Source organism: Manis pentadactyla, chromosome 4, assembly GCF_030020395.1.
Source record: "Manis pentadactyla isolate mManPen7 chromosome 4, mManPen7.hap1, whole genome shotgun sequence".
In the NCBI taxonomy this organism is placed as follows: Eukaryota; Metazoa; Chordata; class Mammalia; order Pholidota; family Manidae; genus Manis; species Manis pentadactyla.
The window spans coordinates 6,080,064-6,103,566 of NC_080022.1; the positions used below are offsets into that span (position 1 = coordinate 6,080,064).

Genomic DNA, 23,503 nt, shown 5'->3' on the forward strand with positions numbered 1-23,503 from the left:
ACAAACTAGAGCAAACAGTTCTAAAATTCATATGGAACCACAAAAGACCCCGAATAGCCAAAGCAATCCTGAGAAGGAAGAACAAAGAAGGGGGTGATTACGCTCCCAAATTCAAGCTCTGCTACAAAGCCACGGTAATCAAGACAATTTGGTACTGGCACAAGAACAGACCCATAGACCAATGGAACAGAGCAGAGTCCAGATATAAACCCAAGCATATATGGTCAATTAATATATGATAAAGGAGCCATGGATATACAAAGGGGAAATGACAGCCTCTTCAACAACTGGTGTTGGCAAAACTGGACAGCTACATACAAGAGAATGAAACTGGATTATTGTCTAACCCCATACACAAAAGTAAACTCAAAATGGATCAAAGACCTGAATGTAAGTCATGAAACCATAAAACTCTTAGAAGACAAGATCAGCAAAAGTCTCCTGAATATAAACTTGAGCAACTTTTTTCTGAATTCATCTCCTCAGGTAAGGGAAACAAAAGCAAAAATGAACAAGTGGGACTACATCAAGCTAAAAAGCTTCTGTACAGAAAAGGAGACCATCAGCAGAACAAAAAGGCATCCTACAGTATGGGAGAATATATTTATAAATGACATATCCGACAAGGGCTTAACATCCAAAATATATAAAGAACTCACACATCTCAACAACCAAAAAGCAAATAGCCTGATTAAAAAATGGGCAGAGGATATGAAGAGACAATTCTCCAATGAAGAAATCCAGATGGCCAACAGGCACATGAAAAGATGCTCCATATCGCTGATTATCAGGGAAATGCAAATTAAAAGCACAATGAGATATCACCTCACATCAGTTAGGATGGCCAGCATCAAAAAGACTAAGAACAACAAATGCTGGCGAGGATGTGGAGAAAGGGGAACCCTCCTACACTGCTGGTGGGAATATAAACTAGTTCCACCATTGTGGAAAGCAGTATGGAGGTTCCTCAAAAAGCTCAAAATAGAAATACCATTTGACCCAGGAATTCTACTCCTAAGAATTTACTCTAAGAATGCAGGAGTCCAATTTTAAAAAGACATATGCATCCATATATTTATTGCAGCACTATTTACAATAGCCAAGATATGGAAGCAACCTAAGTGTCCATCAGTAGATGAATGGATACAGAAGAGGTGGTACATATACACAATGGAATACTATTCAGCCATAAGAAAGAAACAAATCGCACCATTTATAACAACACAGATGGAGCTGGAGGGTATTATGCTCAGTGAAATAAACCAGGCAGAGAAAGACAAGTACCAAATGATTTCCCTCATTTGTGGAGTGTAACAATGAAGCAAAACTAAAGGAAAAAAACAGCAGCAGACTCACAGAACCCAAGAAGGGACTAGTGGTTACCAAAGGGGAGGGGTTAGGGAAGGGTGAGTGGGGAGGGAGGGAGAAGCGGATTGAGGGGCATTATGATTAGTACACATGGTGTGTGGGGGATCATGGGGAAGACAGTGTAGCACAGAGAAGGCAAGTAGTGACTCTGGCATCTTACTACACTGATGGACAATGAATGCAACTGGGTAATGGGGGGGACTCGATAATATGGGTGATTGTAGTAACCACATTGTTTTTCATGTGAAACCTTCATGAAAGTGTATATCAATAATACCTTAATAAAAAATTATTTAAAAAATGATAAATGCTTTATACAAGCAAAACATAATACTGTTTTAACACTGGTGTGAGATACAGTCACAAAAGGTTAAGCTGGATATTAAGCAAAGCATTCTCAGCTTTTAGAGAAGCAATGTACTGCATGGGCCAGTGTAAGAACATCTGTTATGGCTCAAGGAAGGTAGGAAAGAATAGTACAAGGAGCACTGACCAGAGGCCCAGGAGATTCGGCCTCCAGCCTGGGCTGCCCCTCATGAAGCAGAGGATTTGGGGAAAGCCACTGGGCCCGAGCTTCCTGCCCTGTATCAATGGGGAGGTTTGTCTAGATCAGTGGAGTGGATTTACTATAAGGGATGCAAACTAAGCCCTATTTCTTGCATGCACAAAGATTTACCTGAAACAAATACATACAGACTAACAAACACAACAGACTACAGGAACTATTTTTCAAATGTATACAGATGCTATTAAGATGAATGGAATGGGATCTCACAGTAGCTGTCTGTTGGTCATGCACTTTCTAAACAATAGGTCACTAAAGATAATGACTACCAAAACCACTAAGAGCAAAACAAAATTTACTGACACTAAAATGGTCCTCTCACACACTGTTAATACCACTGTTCATTCACTCAGGGTAAAGGCCAGGCTGGAAAAATCTCAGTGGTAGAAGTCTTCTACTCTACCAAGCGGAAGAGGAGCATGTTAGTTCAGGAACTCTCCAGAGACTGGAGGTAAAGACTGGCATCACGGCAGGGATCATCCAGGAAGTACCGAAGTCAGCCATGAGAGCAAAGAGGATACCCAAGGCCAGCATGGGTTACTGGGTTAAACCTCAGTCCTGTCACTCACAAACGGCAAGATGTTGTGCAGATGTAAACCTCAAGTTTTCCCATCTGCAAAGTGAAAAAAATATCACAGAATATCATGGAGATGTTAAAGATATGAAAAGAGTAACAGAGTGCCTGGACACAAAGTAAGTACTCAATATTAGTATGCTTCCTAAACAAACAGCTAGCTGGTCTGCGGTTTTAAATGACTCAACACAGACTTTACAGAGCAGTTCTTAATCTTAATTTTTCAATTTTTTCTAACATTTTAGGAATTTACTGATTAGTATCCATGGTTGAAAATATACTCTCTCCAGAAAAGTGCACATACATATAAGAAGTTCAGAGAGCCTCTTAAACTCAGAGAGACTACCTAGAGGCCTATGGACCTCAGATTAAGAATATCTAGAAAATATAAATTATTTAAAACCTGAATATGTAAAACAAAGTCTTTGTGATAACAGATAATGCTTACTGAATGCTCACTGTATGCTTAACATCACATCAAGCAATGTAATGAATCGTTTCATTAATCTTTGCAGCTACCTTTGAGGTAGTAGTGTCATACCTACTTTATAAGTGAGAAAACTGAATGTCAGAAAGACTACTTACTGTGTCCTACGTTACACAGGAACATGTTAAGAGGGGGAAAAAGTTCTCTTAAAAGTTCTCCTTTTTCTGGTCTAACTCTTGATGAATATGCCAAAAACTAGTAGTTAAAAATTTAAATAACTGAAATAAAATAGCTCAGTCCATTATTATAGTACTGTCTTATTTACATTTGTTTGCCACTCAATAGAGGTCTTAAACACACAAAAAGACAAAAACTAAAAATGCTAAACAACAGAATGCCCTAACTGGCCCTAGATGTCCTAGTGAGCAAGAGGATAGGGGCACTCAGCCAGAGTGCCAGCCTGCAGAGCTGCTGGCAACACGATGGGAATGAACCTGCATTTGAAGGCCCCCTTTAAGGAGCTGTACCTTTTCTGCCTGGGGTTGAGTCTCTACCGAGCCATTTAAACCACCAGATTCTGGGAGCAGCTGGAGTGGAAAGGGCTCTTCTCCACCCAGTCTGGGAGGGTCTGGGCAATGTTTTCTCTGCCTTCTCTCCTCCCTCACTATCCCCTAGCTACCAGTAAACTCAGTACTTTATGCCAGAAAACATCCAAGCTAACAGATTCTCAGTAACAAGTAAAAATGTTGCCTTTTCAGCAAATACTTTAAAAAAAATGAACAGATAAGTTAAAAATTTATAAATTAAATCTTACAAGTTGATGTCGTCATTAGTGTAGAAGAAACACAGAGTACATATACCTGGATATGGAAAGAAAATTGTGATGCAGTCAGAGCTATCCTATAAAAACTAAATTAACAAAAATAGTCTATTAAGGAAGACAGCTGGTGTATCATGGCAAGAAACGTTAATGATATTGTCTGCAACCCTGTAATCAATTTTTTCTCCCAGCAGCTCTCTCATTACACTGTGTTAGATCTGTGTGCCTGCAGAATCGATGAGCGCTGCACACGTGGGGGGAAGCTTCGCCAACTGGATCCAATTCAGATCCAGCTCAAATGACTTTGGCAACAGCAAGTGTTGTTAAAGAACAATCAATACAGTTTGCTTCATGCAGCATCATTTTGACTGAGAGAAGATTTATCATCTTACTACAGAATCTTTTCAAACCTACAAATGCTGGTATCTGAGTGCACCACCAGTCATGAACTTATTTAAGACCCCAGTGGACACAATACTTTTACTCCTAAAAAAATAAACACTGGTCACCACTAATGCTAATATAAAAAGTTTACTAAAAATCAATGTTGTTATGAGCAAAACATAAAATCCAATCAGCAAATCCTGGTTAGTGAGTCTAACAATGACACTGACACTGATGAGAGAATAACATAAGGAAATACTGGCCTGAAAGATAGAAACCATTTTTTAGAATGAATGTGGAAACAAGATGGTGATGGTAAAAGCTGAAGCTTTTGAAGCACGTAGTCAAGCCTGGACTCCGCTGAATTATCCCTTAAGATGTCGATATCTCTCTCCAGGGATTAAAATTGGACTTTTATCCACTACGTTGGGTCTTACATTCCACTGTGAATGGCCATGATATCAAAATTCCAAGGTTTCCATAATTTTAGCCCTTTTTCTGGTCTAATTTCTTGATGAATTACAGCAGCAACTACCAAATGTGACCTTGCCATTGTGGTTGATCCTGGTTTTGTTATAGTCATCACTCTCCCACCTATGTTGTCTTGGTCCTCCTAGTGTTCCAAGTGGAGGTCAGCCCTCACCACCTACCTGGAATTTTCACAGCTATTCCCCACTCCACACTGCTACCCAATCAATCTTCTTAAGCAGGGATTTGCAAACTGGTTTGCCTGGAATAAAGAAGCCTGCAAAGGCTCTCCTCTGCCTATCACACAAAATCCTGCCTTGTCTGACCTGTAAGAGCTTCCATGATCTGGTCCCATTTTTATCTCCCCACCTCTGCCTCCCATGACCCACTAACCTGTGCTCTTCATTGATGTCCTGCAGTCATCTTCTCACAACTCCCAGCTTCACCAGGCTCATGGCCTATGTGGCTCACAGAGACAGGCTGACAAGTACACCTGGAAGGCTCCTCCACTCTGCCTGTCCACATGTTACTGATGCATCGAAAACATACCCAGTCCTCAAAACCTACCTACGTCACAAAACTTTCCCAAGTGTTAGGGCCCATTTGGAGCACTCACTTTTCTTAGTCTTACGATATAAATATTCTATGCTGCAATTAAACAATTCATTATATATTGCCAATATCTTGTATGGTACGTGTCCGTGTGTGATGGCTATTCTCTTGTGTTATTTTCTAATTGAGTATAAGTTTGAGTCCCACAGTGAGATTACATACAACATGAGAAAGATCTTAAACTTCTTCAGTGATTAACAGCAGTTCATGAGAACAATATACACCTGTCTTTCAGAAAACTTCACCATTAAATCCCCAAAAAGGAAGGAAGATGGGTATATACACCACTTTATAAAAGGTGAGAGCAACAAAAAAACAACCCTCATGGATCACTAACACTGGGCCCTGTGTACTAAGGGAATAAAGCACTCAAGACATTTCATCCAGCTGCATCTTACACACATCCCACATTACCACTAGGTAACAGAGGAAATTATCAGGGTACAGCTGAGGGCACTATATCTACACCCCAACCCAAGCCTTTCAAAGTGTTTATTCTGTATCTGGCATTGCAGAAAAGCCCAGCTACCTCCAAGGAACATTCTACAAAACATCACCTGAGAGGACAGCACAGCACCCAAATTAGTTTAGATTCATGGGCCATGAATCCCAGTGCTCCTGGGGAAAATGCACATGCCACACTTGGACTCAAACTTACCCCCTTTTTTCCCCATTTCAGTTGCCAACATCCATACTCGCTGCTGATTGCCAGCTCCTGCTCCTTGCAGCAGCCTAGCATGCTCTCTGCTGGTGCCAAAATACCCTACACACCACCAAACCCCACTAACTTCTGGAACTGTCCTAGAGGGGTAAGGCAAGTCCCGTATTTTGCTTCCTCTGTGCATGTACTTGTTACTCCTTTAAAAACACATACAATACAGCACATTTTTAAAGGGGCTCTGGGGAGGGAGGTAATATTCCTATTTTATACCCTATGGGATATAAAATATTGATAGCTTTTAAAAACGGGATTCTCCTTACCCCTACAGGCCCTCTCCCGGCTTCAGAAAGATGTTGTGGTGGCTGTGATGCCACCGGCAGAGAGCATGCTGGGGGGTCACACAAAGCAGGAGTTGGAGATCTGCAACAGGCCTGGGAGTTGTGGACCTAAAAAAGAAAAAAGTTTTAAGTTAACACACCCAACGTTCCCTCATACCCTGGTTAACTGGGGGCACGCAGCACACAAGCAGGTATCTGCACAAATCCATTAGCAGATGGCCTCTGAAATCTCAGAGAATTTGCTCTACCACTGAAGTTGACCTTTCTGCATTAATCAAAGCTGTTTCCTTATTTCAGCATGAACAAACATATATGACTCTTCTGACTCCACACTTTAATCGGGGTCCTGTCATAAAGCAGTATGGTGTGTGCCCCTCAAAATAACCAAGTTAAGATGTGACACAGTGCCAAAGCACAGTGACAGTGGCATGCTTTGCTTAGAATAAAAATTAAAATTCATGGTGTCAGATAAACACAACTATAAAATGAACCACAAGTGGACAAACTGAGCTTTCAGAAGAGTTTCTAATTAGAGATGCTAGGGGCATAAGACAGGTACTTAATACGGAAACATTCAAAACACTGGGGATAGGGGTCAAAGAAATATCCTATCATTTCTCTCAAAGTTCTTAATTTTGTAAATAAAGCTAAAGGCAAAAGACAAAGGCTTAATCCAGAGGGAAAAAAGAGCCATTCAAATGACTTTAATTTTTTCACAATGCCCACGTAAACAGGTATAGAGCATAAAGTTCAAGAAAGACATTGTCTATTTTAGGGGCAAAACCAGTTTGGTATATATGTATCCCATCTTTTTTTTTTTAAGGAACTGTGAAAACATTAAAAACAAGCAAGAGATTAGAGAGCAACTTCTGAAAGCCAGCACAGTCCTTATAAGTGTCAAAAAAGATACCTCAGGTAATAGTTTGAATATGTCCCCTTCCAAATATTTTAGAGTACATAACATTTCCGAAAAACTAACCCATCCAATTTTATGTGGTTTTAAATGAACTAAAACCTCGTAAAATCCAAATACTTATATAAGAATCTCTGTTCCTGAAGTTGTTTAAAATTTACAAATAAGCAATTTGTTAATATTAAATCACTTTTAGCGAATCCTGTTATGTATAATTCTTTTTGAGGAGCACATAATCACTAAGGATGCCTAAGATTTTAATATGCTCCATTAGCTACTTATTTTTGTCTTTTTAAAACAAAGACAAATCCCAAGAAAATAGGCTAATATTGGAAATGTCTTTCTCATGATGGATGGATCACTCTAGAACATTCTGGGCACCACACAGTACCTGTGCAGTCAGTCTCTCTGACTCCCATTTCCTCAAGGAAAACATGGTATCAAGTGTTAGTAGTCATACCTTTTCTACCACACACCTCCCTCCTCCCCGTATCAGCACTGCAAATTCCAAATCAAAGATTCAATTGTGCACAAGAATGGTCAGCATACTCAGTATTTTTTGCAGTAAATAAAAATAAATTTCAGGTTAATCTCTTGCTATAGGAATTCAATTAATCACTACTCAAATCCTTATTCATTCAAATCAAGGATTTTAAACAAAAATGCAACTAGTAAAGCATTTCTAAGCATCTTGGCATTACTTTAAATATACAGAAGTTCAAGTAATTATTAAAACATTTTAAGCACTTAAAAAAAGCATTTTAAAGCATATCATTGTTCTTATTTATGAATCAGAAAAAAACTGACAGTATCTCAGTTTCCCTAATTTTCTTCCAGTTCTGCTAGTGACTTTCTCTTGGACTAGTTGAGCTGGTTCTTAACACAAACATCCACATATACATACAAATTCCCAAGGAATCAAGTTTGAATGATGACTTTACCAATATTCTCACACAGTGGCTTTCTGCAAATATCAGTCTCAAACTTAAGTTCCTTTTTTAAAATATTAGAATACCTAGAATTTTCTGCATTGAAAACAATTCCACATATCAAGAACAGGTTTAGTAAAGAACATTTTTAGATAAATATTTTATGGAAAGAAATATAATTAAACAAAATTTTCAGTAAAATCCTAGAGAATACGTTATCCAACTTCATAGTAATCACAAACCATTAAAACTCTAAATCCCATGTGGTCTATAATGACTGTCAGTTGTGAGTGAAAACAGACTGCTGAGAAGCTGAGTAAATGGGGCCAATAAGATGCTCTGAGATTATTTATTCCCAAAGCCTCATTCTGATTTTCACTTACGTGAATATCACCCCCTCCATTCATAAGTTGACATTCATATCATGCAAGAAGGTTGTGGTGATTCAAAATAACTTCCGACATGACTGCTTCATAGTTGGTGTGGAAGCGGGGATTGTCAGACACCCAGTGACACCTTATGCGACGATGGCCATCAAATTCAGGGCTAAGGGTTTCATCCACTCTTGCCTCTTTAAGAATTGTATTAAAATTATAAAACTTGAAATTTACATGTCAAAAAGACATTTAGTCCTTGCACATATATTTACTTTTGGTGGCTTACTCCAAACAAACAACATGAAATAGGTCCAATACCCCCACTGCAATCCTTATGGATAGCAACTAAGCCTGTATTTTAAGTTAAGGGGAAAAGGTGTGGCCTCCAGAAGAACACTCTAGCACCAAATAAATAATCTGCACCTTTTCTTGACTTAGATATCACTGTATAAGAAGAGTACTGAGAACTAAAGACAGGAACAACTTTTAAAAAAAATTATCTCAGCCACACATATCATTCTCTTTGAGCACTACTTAATTCCTCACTTTATAAACTGAAAACACTTGATAACAAACTTAATGGTTTTCACTTCACTAGCCAACACCGCACTCAATTCTTCAGGCCTAACTTGAGGGACTATCAAAAACAAAAGGAGAAAACCAGTGTTTCACACAGAAACAAATCATCATATGATAAGGCATTTTTCCTATCAGCTGGCCTTCCCTGGGATGTTTACATATAGACTAAACCCTAATTTATCTTGGATAAAAGTCAGTAATACAGAAAATTCAAAACAGATTATCATAATGCCTTTAAAAAAATGCAGTAATTCTGGCTACAATCATGTAAACTTCCTTAAGAATATAAGAAACTGGGTTTTGACAGTTTTATTATTTAAATATATAAAATATTGCACACTGCAGGATAAGCAAAATACTATACATTACAAGCTAACTACATAATGGTGAACAGGCATATGTCTTTGGCTTGTTTAGTGAACAGAAGGTTAATTTGTAGTTAATGCATACACTGTATCAAACTACTACTGAAGTTTTTTGAAAATTTTATCCAGTGAATTTTTTCCTCTGAAATGCCACTTCATTCAATATTCAATAAATGTTTATTGTGGACCTTACACAGGCCAGGCAACATGCTAAGCACACAGTATACATGAAGAATAAAGCAGATGGGGTGTCTGTCTGCCTTACAAAGCTTAAGCCTGGAGTGCCAATAGCATCATTTTGATCACCACCATTCCATGGCCCAGGCTTTACGTTATCAACTCTGTAGCTTGATCTTTTAACTTAAGGACAACCTACCTGCAAGGTAAGTGCTTTATATTCCGACTTCATAGGTAAATAAAGCAAAATTAGGAGGGTTAAGTGTCTTGTCCAAGGTCATGAAAGACAGCAACTGAAGGAACAGACAAGCTGAATATCAAAGTCAAGCTCTCAACCCACGCACTTGACCATTCTTCATCAATCCCAGGATTTCAAATTCTGAATTAGTCATGTTCAAATTAATGCAGATTTCCTGCCCCATTCCTAGAATAGTTTTTAATATGACTTACCTAATATGAAAATGAATGCCCATAAACTGTACATTCTTTCCTGAATGACACAGCAGCAAAGCTGGGATTAAATAATTATGGTGTACAATACAGAAATGATAGTTACACCATTGTGTGTATACATGTATGTGTGTGTGCAAAGGCTGTATGTTAATGAAGACTCCCGTATCTCCCAGGTTTATCTATGTAAAGGTCTCTAAAAAAACAAGAAGATACAATCACTTATCCTCAGTAAGTTTTCATTTTAAAGAAGGAAAAGTCTTGCTTTTAATCCACTTTTAAGAAACCCAATTTGGTGGAGAGAGGGCAGTATCAATGGTAAGTGGAACCTAAACTGGAGCTTATTTCTCTGTAGCCCCTCTTTGTTGTACTCTGGCGACCAGCTTTTGGGGTAGGATTATTGGCACAGACCAGAAACCAGAGAGAAATTTCAAATGTTCCTCCCCCAGTTGATCACATTTGGCAATGAAACAAAGAGGGATACAGTATTAAACCTTGAATAACTTGGCCTGCACATTCACAGCAGTAATGGAGAGGTGCCCTCTCCAAGTCAATGGGTGGTATGCATCCTTAGTTATTCCACATTCACAATCAGCAGGTACAATGTAAGCTGTTAGGGACAGAAATGGTACAAAAGCACATGCATCTATGCAAAGCTGTAATAATTTGTTGAGCCTTAAACAGTCCATTAAAAATACCATAATATCCTAAATGACACATTCCCAACTCTAAGGACTCTCTAGACCAGGTTTAATTTTAATGACAATTTTCCCAGTTTTAAAACAAACAGGAGCCAAAATGAATCAATGTACTCAAAATAATGTGTAATAATATATATATCCTATAAATAAATATATCCTGGAAATTTATTTTGTATTAACAGCTAAAGAATCGATAATCATATAACTCTAAGAAACCAAAATCACATTTTTTTCTATTGCCTGAACGATAGAGACTCATTAGGAATCCCATGTAGAACATTGAAGGAATGGCTTCAACTACTTATTCGCAAATGAAGGATTACCTATGAAGCAGTACTATCAGAGCCAGACAGAGGCTCTTTGGAGTTATACTGAATGGAAGTTACTCGTCTCAAAGATCTGGTTTGGCATTCTCAGAATCCATCACTATTTCTAGGGAACAAATTACCTCTTCTTTGCTTAAGACCTGGATGTCTATAAAAATGGAACTTTTGTTTTTTTAGTAAAAGTAAGAAATCCTTCTTTTGGGATAAAAAGTGAGTGCTTTCCTCCACATCAATCCTACTCAGAGTGTTCTCGAAAGAGGACTGATACCCTACAATGCCACAGTTACCCATCCAGTTAGAACCTAAGATGCCTGAGGGGAGGAACTGTGTCTTCAGTCCCCCTTATGGTGCTGCACCCAACAAAGAACATAAAGCAGGCTTTCAATAAATGCCTGTCGAAGACACTGATTATAACCCAAAACATTCCTCTTTGCACTCGGGGATACTATGCTCCCTGGTGATACTGACTCATTTAGGGAAAAAACTCTCAATGCAAATCGTGCCACACAAGAACCTAGAAAAGCTGTGGGAGCACGGCAGGAGAAAAGGGTAAAGACGTTTCTTCACCAGCCTCTTTCAGCTGCAACTAAGGGAGATCCTCTCAAGATGGCCAAAGAAAAGAGACCTAAGGGCCCAGTGGGAAGCAGCAGCGGTGCGGGAGCCAATTCCGAGGAGAAGCACACTCTCTTGCTCCCTTTGCCCGTCTGCACTCCCTGCACAGTGGCTCCAGTCCTCGGCTTTTCCTGGCGCCCTGCTCTATCGCGTCCCTTCACCTATGCCCTGTTCGTGCCTGCGCCATCCCTCTCCGCAATGAGGCAATTCTTTCAGCTTTGCCTCCTCAGCAAACTGCTTCAGTGTCCCAATCAATCTTTTCAAGCCAGGCCACAAACATCACAGTACGGTACCATTCCTTATTACTACTCCTTCCAAGAGCTAAGGATCTTGCCAGTTACTTGATTATTTAGTTCAGGAGCCTAAGGTGCAAAGCTGCCTTCTTTAACGGATGGTCCCCTTTTTCCTGCTTCTAAGCACACACTATCCCTAATTCCACCTCACCTCTCCAGCTCTCCTGAGCCCTTGCCTTTGACTACTTGTTCCATACTTTTGTCACTGCAGTCAAACAAGCCCAGGTCTCCCAGTTTATAAATAAGCCCAATCAAATGAATACTCCCTAAGACAGTGAAAGTTTCTTAATAGAACATATTAATTCACCTCCCTTGAAAAAGCACTTTTTCCAACCCCTCTGTTCTGCTAGGAACTCAACTGCTTTGCACATCATGGCTCCCACCTACACCTGTGAAAGTGTGGGCTCTAATATGTCTACCAATCTAGGAAGGCAGAGGCCTTATAAGTTGTGATGGTTAAATATTAGTGAAGTGCAAGCCATGAATCCTATCCTAATAGGCAAGATGACCAGATAACCTATCATCCAAACAGGGACATCTTTGAGAGTGAAAGGGGACACTGTTTAGTATTTGCCAGGACAACAGATGTAAACCTGCACATACAGGTGGGTATGTTCCATATCATGGACTCAGATTAGTCCATGATAGTAGCAGAGCCTAGAAGAAAACCCAGGTCCCCACACAAAAAAACCCAAAGACCCTTCTTATCTCACACAGAACTAGTTCATGAAATGTCATCCGGGGTCCTCAGTTCAATCAATGGGGATTAGGACAATCTTGGTGACTAGTCATAAATGCCTCCTTATGCCCACTTCTCAATTCCTTAACTTCTGTTGGTTTAACACTGTAATCTTATTTAATGAGAACTATAACAAGTATTCACCCAGTTCTTTTATAATCCTAAAATAAACCTTGAACTAAAACACCCTCCATGGTAAAAGGAATAATTCTAAGTTATGGTGTAAACAAAGAGACACAACTCTCACTTACAACCCAAACCAAAAGAAGCTAGAAAGATAAAATATGTAATTAATCCACATTTCAAAGCTATTGGGGTTTTGTTTTCCATTGCTCCACTTGCCATGCATGGTATTTGCTTGTGGGCAAAACCAACTCCAATTTCTTCATTTTACAATCTTGCAGAGAAACAAAGCATATTTTCCTTCTGTTCATCTTTTCCCTTTATAGCTCAGTAGGCTGAAGGAAAAAAAAAATCTGATTATTCTCCTCTATTAGGTTATCTTTTCACAAGTAGTACTGCGAACAATAGAAAGAAGAAAGTGGGTATCCAGACAATAACTACATTCCTCCCAGGAGCAAATATGTCATCACCTCTGTTATTCTCACACAACAAATATGAATACAGAACTCAAACAAAACATTAAGACATAGCAGTGTGTGACTTAGAAAAAGGTATCTAAATACATTGCACCCACTTCCCACATTGTTTTTGCAGACGGCTTTAATGTCGCACTAGACCAATACTGACAACAGAAGCTTCAGCTTTTATTGCTGATAATACCCTGAGCAATTACAGGAACTCAGCAGGAACCTATGCCCCAAACAGCAGCTACCACACTGTAACCAGCACTTCATACGAGAGCTGTTCAAACATGAAGCACCTGCTAAAGTGCAAAAAATGTACAAAAGGGGCTCGGCATCTAACAAGTAAAAGAAAAATCTCTGCAATTTTATTTCATAGCTGTATCTTTTCCATGGTGCACTGGTATTATGTCTGGTAAAAAATCACACACATAGACAGTGAGCAGGGACAGAGCGACAGCAGCAGCCATGAGCAAAAGAAAACTTGCCAGGAAACAAGGCCACCACCCAAACTTTCAGATGTCACTGCAGCATCTGCAAAAAATCTTTGGAGGAAATAAATAATAAATATCAAAGACCTCTACAAATGACGTAACTTCATGTTGACATAAAATCTGAACAGAAAGCATTTGAATTACGAGATTAAACTGCAAGGCTGCCTTGCCAAACAACCAGGGAAGTTAAAAGCAGCCTACCAAGAATTAAAAAACCTTTTAAGTAAATGGCACATTTCATTTTCTTTTAAAACAGTAAGCGTCTGTTACTTACATAATAAATTTTTAATAAGGAAAAATAAATGGCATATAATTTTTAAACTAGCTAAATCAGAATATATTAATTGGACATTTAGGGTCATTAAAAATGATAAAAGACAAAAGGAGACAAAGAGTTTAATAAAGTTCTCATACTCCATCAGTTCTCTTTAGATTTAAGTATCAGATATAATGTGTGTCAGAAATATTGTCAAAAGTTACAAAGCATTTTAGAAACAAGAGCAATTGTAGATACTGATAGATGTCTCCACAAAGCTAAAGAATTAAGACTTCTCTATACTTAAGACTAGAGTAAGTGGTTCATGACCTTCAAGTACAAGGATCCCTTTTTAAGATCTGAATGTTTCAAAAGATCCCCAAATGACAGTACTTTGATAATATTTCACATATCAATTGTTTGAGGAAAATACATTATAAACAGTGACTCTTAACTGTGTATTGTCATTAAATGAATTTTTAAAATCAGAGCAGCGTATTAATACATTTGGGAAAGTACAGATGTGTACAAGGTTTATTTATTTATTTAAGATTAAGAATGCTTACTGGCAGACCTTTGTACGATCTCCACAAACACCCAGGGATTGAGAGCCCCAGGTGTGTGAACCACTGGGTCTAAAACCAAGAGATTTCCTCAAGGACAGTATCAACAATTACGTACTTGAGAAAAGTTTTTAATGAGAAGGTACTGTAGGTATTCCATCCCCAAGCCAGACTTCCTTCCCCCAACCTCCACCCCTGGGACACACTAAGATATACTCTATACTTGCTAAAATATCTAAGTAAATTACAGTCATGACAGAAAATCAGTCTTTGGCCCATTTATACTCTTTTTCCAACTCCTCACCAATTCCCAGATTTACTTTACTTCAGCCTCTTCATAATGGTTCAGAAGAAACAAACTACTTCAGCGACTCAAGAGAATCTCCGAAATTGTTGTCAAAACAGCTACTAAAGGAATAACAACTTCAGAAACATTGTTTACAGTAGGGGCTTTAGAGCATAAGTGTTACAAAACTGGAAAGATAAAACTGGTAACTGCCTTGAATGCTACAGCCACCAGGCAGTTAGCTCCCAGAAGGTGAACTGGTTATCAAGTCAATAACCATGGAGAAGCAATCAAGAAAGACAGCCAGTGGAACTAGAAAAAGAGAAGGTACAGAGTAGAATCGAGCACATTAAAAAATGCTTACCAATTTGAAGTCTTGAATGCTACAGATGAAATACGGTGTGTTTGGTCTCCGACTCTCGATATACACACAGTCTTTAAAAAAAAAAGAAATTTTAGAACAATGGCATTCACCTTTAAGGGAACAAAGATAGGGCCCATAAAGCCACTACATAAGTAAATAAATAAATGACAAAGCATGTACCTTTTATGGAAAAATTTGTTTCAAAGATGATGTTAAATTATTGTTTTAAGATAAAGGAAAACAGCCCTTAGGGTTCTTTTCGACCACTTTTCTGATAACTTAAAGAACCTGATAAAGCTCATTTATTGTTTTCAGGGACCTAGAAGAAGGCGGGGTGGGGGTGGGGGGGAAAATTGGGGAATTCCCAGGAGATTATCCACATTCAGATGAAGAAACTTCAACAAAGGGAATTACTTGCTCAGGGTTACACACCAAGACAAAATCTGGAATATCTTATTCACACAGACGCCCCTATGTACTTCACAAAGAGAAATGGCTTTGCCAAGTGCTACTTCATTTTCAGTAAATATTTTGGGAGGAAATAAATGAAATATGTAAAGACAACTAGCTTGAATATGTTATTACAACGACCTTTTCACCTAAACCAAGGAGAAAGAAAACTAATCTCATCTCTGTGGATAACGTGCTATTAAATGTTAACCTAAACACATTTTATTTTCTAATTGTAAAGAAAATCAAAGCATCCAATCAGAGACAGAATGTAGTAAACCAAATTACATTTTCCTCAGGGAAGAACAGCGCTTTCTTAAATTACATTTGACATGGCAGGGTTGGTAATTATTTTTTGATGCTCTCAACAGATGGAGTCTAAAGGGCTGGTTTTTAAAATGGCAGGTAAAGATTTTTTTTTTTTTAAGAAGCAATTTTTTAAAGGAAAGCAGTGGCTATAAAGGCACATAAAAACTCTACACATTGCAACCTAAAATCATTACAAAGCTTAGGACAGGAAAGTCTGCGTATACTTACGGAGAAGTAAACACATCTGCAGTCATTCCATCAAATTTTCTAGGGATAGTGACTATAATGCCCACATTTAAAATGTCACTGTTTTATCCTTCCTTAAGACCCTTCACAATAAGCATATCTTAGAATAACTCAGATGCTTGAGAATACAGGCAGATTCCTCTATTGCCTTGTATTACAGGTGCTAAGATCCAAGAAAAGGCAGAGCTGCCGATTCTGAGCCTTGTATCCTGTGGACAGTCCTGGACAGTCAGGACACAGCACTAGCACCAGCAGGACCACTGAGAGGCCAGTGATGAGGAAGCCCTCACTAAGGGCACTTTCCAAAAACTTTCCAAGAGACATCAGGATTTTTGTAGCCTGAAGTTATTCCAGAAAAAGAAGAAATCTGAACAACAACCGACATTTAGGCATCCAGAATTTCCCAACTGATTTCTCTACTCAGATGTAGACTCCACAAGAGATTTGCCCCCTGAATCCACGTAAAACAGCCACTCAGGAATGAACTGTTCACTGACTTTCCATCTTGCTCCAGGGTCCCAGATGCTAAATAATTCTGTTCAATATTCAAGCAACATCATTTAACATGCCAGTCATCTTAAGGGACAAAGAGAACTCTTCCCACTGTAGTAGATTTGTCCCTAATTTGATATTCAAGTGAAATCAAAAGAAACCCATTCCCTAGATAAAAACTGTATGTAGCCCCAACCTGCACAACTGTGGAAGAACCAACGGTTCTCCATTTCTGCACTCCAATCTCTGCTACCTACTACCCGTGTTTTAAATCTCTAGACTTCAATTATTTATTCATCTCTGAACCTAAACACAAATCCCAGTCTAAATGCCCTCTTCTTCCTATCACTTCCTAACAGAAAGCAGTATTTTATCTCCTAACATAACACTGTTATACCAAGCTACTACTCATCACTGGCTTCAAAACTAATGGGTCACTGCCTGGTAACTTCTACTTTCGTAAAGCTCATGGGACAAAAAGCTTGCCGCATTCAACGGTCTGGTCCCACACAAAATCCCACCCTTCCCTAGACTGCAATCTCCAAAAGAAACACCTTTTCCCTACCCCATCCTTGCCAGACTGCCTTTACTCCTTCATTCTACCAACACCTGAAACCTTGTAATGAGTTAGCTCCAGCAGCAATGAAGTCTAATGGCTCTTCTGAAAAGAAATGGCAACATCTCCTTTCATATATATACATGTGTATATACACATGTACAGATTTATTCCGTTTTGTTCAGTTATTTGGCAATCAAATGGTCTGCACTTGTCCACATTAACATCAATGTTTTGAGCTCAGAGAAACTTAGTTCTGTATTCCCTGCAGCCATCAAGGACTGGTGGCAATGTCTGGCATTGATGTTGGTAAAACCAGACAGAACTGAAGACAATGACAGATGCTTAGACAGTGTTAGTATGTAAAACTTTGTTCTTTTTACACAAAGAAAAGCCTTTTATATACTTTTCATAATCAGTAGTATCATTATAACTATAAGCCCTCTTACTCTGAGACTTAAAGTAGCTATTAACTTGTACATAAAAAGTTTTCCAGAAAAAGTAGGATAATCTATATTCTTTCATTTCTCTTGCAAAGTTACCTTCAGGAAAATGATAATCTGTAAATATACCTGGATATAACTCTTATAAAAGAGAGGGAAGGAATATGCTGGTCTGTCCAGAACAACCACTGACCTCCCTCTACCTAAACACTTCCCAGCAACACTCACGGCTGTCTTATTGGACAGGCTGCCTCACACCTGGCTTGAGGAAGGCTGCTGTGAGAAACAGGGGAGTCCAAGAGAGGACACCCTCAAAGTGACATATGCTACTAGCACATCTGTTTATTTCTTCTTCCTATATAAAAAGCCACCTCTTCTGTTTAAAAACCTACCATGGCAACCCAAATTACTGATCCAAAGCTATAAATTTGTATATGACGTTCCAAAACAGAACCCTGGTAATCTGTAAGACAGGTTATGGTATCAGGCAATCTCTATCAGCATTTTGAAACTTACACTGAAGAAGTCAAATAAGCTTACTTGACAATTAAGAGACAAAACTTAGAGCTTATTTTACATAAAGTCATAAAACACAGAATGGCTAAGATCATGGGTAATATGAATAAAAAACTTTTTATACCATGTCAAACTTGTCGTAAGAATGAGCAGTAATACATTATTTTTATCTGAGTTTTCTAATTCCCTTTAAAATTAAAAGCACAAAAATTATTGTAGAGTTAACTTTTCTTTATAAGCCTCCCATAAAACTTACCATGCTCCAACTAAAAGTGAATACATTCTAAGAAGCTATTTGGAATTAAGTCTCAGAAAAAAAAGATTTACCTATTATTCCTCTTAATGATTTTCAAAACAAGGCTAACTAAGGCCAAATATACATAAGTACTTCCCTGTTGTTTCATTTGTTATACAGCTATTTAAGAAAATAATTTTACATAAATGTTTATAGTTAGCACACAAGTAAGTGGATTCTTTGGAAAGGGAAAGGTGAGAACGTAAGTCAAGAGCAATGTTAAAATCCCAGTTGGAATATATACCCAGTAATCTTTTAAAACCAAAATGATTTGCCAAGAATTTTCATGCAATTTATGAGTGCATGTTTTGTCTGAAGCTGGTTATAAAATCAGTTTCAGTCATTTGGATCAATGACCCTCAACCTGAAAATCTTCCACGGCCAACACAAGCATTGCAAACGCTTGCACCGTAAAGAAAAAGAAAGAGGAAGAGGAGGAAGAAGCGAAAGAGAAAGAGAGAGAGAAGAGCCTTTTCTTTTCCATTAGAAAGCTAGCAGCTCTAAGAGAACTGAACAAAAGCTGATGTGATCCATTAAGTGCATAATGCACATTTTCAAAATTACCCATATGAAAATCCGTATTTACCAGATTGAGCAAATGGCTGCTGCAGGGCAAATATGCATTTTTTTAATATTAAAATCAGCAAGCCTGAAATGGGCCAGAAAAATTAGTACAGCTATTACCATCAATATCAATTATTTCAAACAACATATGATAACTAATTTTTTCTTTACCAGGCGTGTCTGGAAATGAAACGATAGGCCTAGATTGAGAATTATTCTCTAACACCTAGCCTTTGCCTGGGAATGGATCACACGCTTAAGTGCCCACAAATCCCGTATCCATTATTTGGGCAATGATACTGAACAGGGTCATTTCTGGCTTTTTCTTAAACCTCAACATAGCTTTGTGTCCAAGAATCTATTGTACCATCTGCAAACAACAGAGCATTTGCTAAGCTGAAGAAGGAAGTCAGCCAAAACCGAAGGCAGATTCTCAAAGCAAAGAAAGCCCTCTCTGTTTTCTCAACCCTCAGCGAATCAGCAGGTTTACATAAATAAAGCAAGACTGCAGTCCTCTCAAGGGGAAAAACCACAGCCTGAAGCATCAGGCAGTTTGTCATCCTGAAACACAAAGAACCTGTCAGCATCTTTCCTGACAGCCTCCTCACAGAGCACAGTGGACACTTACTTTACCCACTAATTGAGCAAGCAGTGCTGTGAGCCCAGCATTAAAGCTGTGTTCATATTGCAGAGACAATACTCAGCCACAGTGCTCTGTCCTTGAGAGAATTTCCCTGTCCATTAATGCATTTCTCCTTACTCATCTTTGAAATACCTTCTCACCCCTTTTGCAAAGCATGACAGTGCTGCTACAACATAATTCCCTATAAAAAAATTTTCTACTTATAAAAAGCATGCATGAACAAAGACTTTCTCACAAAAGAAAAAATTTCCCAGAAACCAAGTTAGGTGGCATAGTGGTAGACCTGGAGGCTGACACTCAGGACTTTCTGCTCCTCAGCTTTCCCTTGTCTTAAACATTTGACACCCAGTGAAGTAACAGGTTGGTCTAATATCGCAGAATCAAAAGCCCACAAGTACCTTACTAGTTAACAGGAATGTCTCCAAATTTCTGACATACAAAAAGGGTGTGTATGTATGTATGTGCACAAGCCATAAACAACACTGAAATCCTGACACCCAAGTCCCACTCCACGCATACTGCATGGCTAACAGAGCCTCTCATCTCTCACATTCCCTTCCAGACAACATGCAAACCCATCACCATTCCTCACCTCTATAAACAATACACTACATTCCACATAGTGAACACTCAAAAACTATGTGAGCAACAAATGAACTGAACAAAAAATGTAAAAACAGAAAAGAGGTTATATATACCAAATCCTAGCAAGAAAGTTACTACACTCTATCAATATGAACATAAAGAATGTTGTTTTCTAATAAGCACTTCTTTAAGAAATAACTTAACTGAAGGATGGCCTACTTTTAGTTTCCCGCTAGATCCTGCAAGAGTCTTTCATGGGAAAGGGGTATTCACATTGTCTGGGAACACTGGAAAACTAAAAGGGGAAAAAGAAACAGAAATTGGGAAAACAGCACCTCCTTAAGTGAAATCTTCTCCATCTTTACTCTTACCCTGTGTTTTGGCCCTGAAAACTGTTACCAAAACTGACTTGTAACATATTCTTAAAGATTCTAATCTTGGAATTGGAATTCCACTTTCACTCAGTGGAAAAATATCTCAGGTAATATATATCCTTGGTTTCTTCCTTTGTAAACTTCATCAAAATTAACTTCCATGTATTCAAATGTCTACAGATTCCCAACAAGTACTACAAAGCTTACATGGGCTTTTTTGGGGGGGAAGGGGAGGCCTCCCAATTTATTTTGTGTAAATTCAAATTTACAATAAACAACCTTATGTCCTTCATCTGGATTTCCTAATTGTAATCATTTTGCCACATTTCTTAGTAACATTTTGCTACACTGACTTTAGTGACTGATAATATATTGCAACATTTGTATTCTCTCTTTCTCTCAACCATTTGAAAATAAACTGCAGACCTGATACTTCTAACAACCTCAGCAAGTTATCTCCTAAGAACTAGGACATGCTACATGATCATGATTTAACATTCCATATATTTAACATGGGTACAGTAACACAATCTAATATAAAGTCAAATTTCCTGGCTGTCTCAAATTTCTCAATTGTCCATTTAGTAGCAAAGCTTACATGAGCTTTTGTCTAAAAACAGAACACTGTATACTTCTAAGGAACATTAATGTCTTTATCCTCATTGCTAAAAGGGAATTAAATTATGAGAAAAACCAAGTTGAGGGAGGGGGACAAGGGAGGGCAGGTATTAAACCTAAAAGGGATTTCATTTAAATTTCCCATGTTTCTCTTTTCTCCTCTAGAAGTTAGAAAATCTTACAATACATCAAAAGCTTAAAGATCTGATACAAGCAATTATGTTTCTAACTTTAAAAAGTAATGCTGGCTGATGTTCTGGAATGACTGCTGCAGCAAGACACCCCCTTCTCCCCCAGTCATATGCCACATGGACTTGAAAAGCTCTGTAGAACAAGAAAGGGCAAGATCATTCTGCCAGCAGAAATCTTATTAGTTATAGTGACATGCTAAATATTAGCCACAAGTTGACACCTGCATTACTCAAACAAAGAACATCTTAAGCACTCTCATCATCATTTTCTTCTGAAAATGTTCCTTAAAAAGCCCTCCTCGTAACCTATATGGAATCCCTGTTATGAAAAAGATTCTAGCCAGCTTAACATCCAAACTCCCATTAAGTGATATAGATCTCTTATAGTTTCTAACTACTGTGTTCACGTACAGCATATGCGCCATCAGAGAACACAGGTAATCTAAGCAGGAAGATGGAGTGATCTCTTTAGAAAATTTTAAATGCCCAATGGAAGTAGTGTCCTAGAGCATTAGGCCCCAAGGGAAGGGCCCTTCTCACTGCCTTACTCTTGCTGCACCACCGTGCCTACACTGTTTCAAAACCTGAAAAAGCAAAGAACAACCTCACCCGCCATTTAGTGAATCCTACCCAAAAAAATTAATTCTATAAAATCTTTAGTAAGTAAAGGAGATTGCTAATGGAAATGCTAAAAGGACTTAGCACAGAGATTATAACTGGAACATGGCTGAAAAACGTACATTTAGGAAACCAATGTGGACAGAGTTCAAACAATTCTAGGGATACTATGTCCAGTGTTCATAGGAACAAATAACCAGTGACAAGTAGGCTGGAGCAAAGATTCTTCTATCCCCATATGGCTGACAACAAATTGCTAGTCTGATTTTCTGGTGTCACATCCTGCAGAGCAGACTTCAAGCAACACTGCTTGCTCCTTTTCAGAAAACAATGCACTGGGAACCTGGGCTTTACAATAAATGGTTCAACCAATTTTCAGTACTCACTGGAAATACACAGGAGAATTCACAATGTCTGGGCTATAATTCTTATTTGGCAAATGATTTTATTATAAACTGGTATCATAGTGAATCCATTTTCTTTACAGGGTTTTCTGCTGTTTAATGGACTGTCAGTATAATTTAGATTTCATCTATTTAAACTCATTCAAGCCTGGCTCCTGATTGTATAGTAAATGGAACATATTTCTATTCAACAAAATTAATGACATCTAATTGTAGTCTGCAGGTCTCAATTTTGTAAAAGCAACTGTTCCACAGTTCAAGCATAAGGCTACAAAATTTCCCACACCAGTTTTTTAATACTTTATAGGTATCCATGCTCTAAGCCTTCCTTGTAAGATTAATGTGTATCTTCGTTTAATATTCCTTCCCAATCACTCACTAAACTTTGCAGAAAGAGTTAAAGGCTGAGAAAAGTTTGTCAGTATGCACAGAGAGATGCTCAATTATTATGGATTTTTTAAGCTAGCAAAACTGAAGATTAAAATTTTCATCCTTGTATTTTTTTTACTTATTGCTGGACTATTTTCTTATATTAATGAATACTGTACTGAATAACTCCTGAGATTGACACTCTGCTTAACAGAAATTTACTTCTGTGAGTTTTATTTACCAGACAATGCAACAATCCCATGAGTTGATTTTTTCTTAAGTGATTAGACCTTCACCTAAGCATTTACACAGCTATGTAAGGGATGCTTAAAGGAGGGGGGAAAAAAGTATATAAAAAAAGCACTTTACAAGAAACTTATCAAATCAAGATCCAAATAATAAATAATAAGGCAAGCATAATTTGCTATCCCAAGACTATAACCACCAGGGTCCTGGACTGACACACTGCAATGCACCTGAAAATGAAAACCCCAGGCTATCCTTCTTCATTCTTTTCTTCAGCTTGATGGCCTACATCCACCCAGGTGGCTTCTGATTCTCCTATAACCACATTCTAGTCACGCCCCTTTCCATCAAACTTCCTC

At 38.3% G+C, this 23,503-nt stretch overlaps 1 protein-coding gene across 6 annotated transcripts in view; it reads right to left on the reverse strand.

Annotated features, from left to right (window-relative positions):
* Positions 1–23,503, reverse strand: part of RERE (arginine-glutamic acid dipeptide repeats) — a 429,285-nt gene that overhangs the window by 216,011 nt on the left and 189,771 nt on the right. For 5 of the 6 annotated variants that reach the window (XM_036925289.2, XM_036925287.2, XM_057499685.1 and 2 more), the window contains exons 3-4: positions 15,226–15,296; positions 6,200–6,325 (exon numbers count right to left, since the gene is read on the reverse strand). In XM_036925289.2, the coding sequence (XP_036781184.2) occupies positions 6,200–6,325; positions 15,226–15,296 (197 nt within the window). The remainder of the gene's footprint in view (positions 1–6,199; positions 6,326–15,225; positions 15,297–23,503) is intronic. The other variant, XM_057499686.1, reaches the window with a different exon arrangement.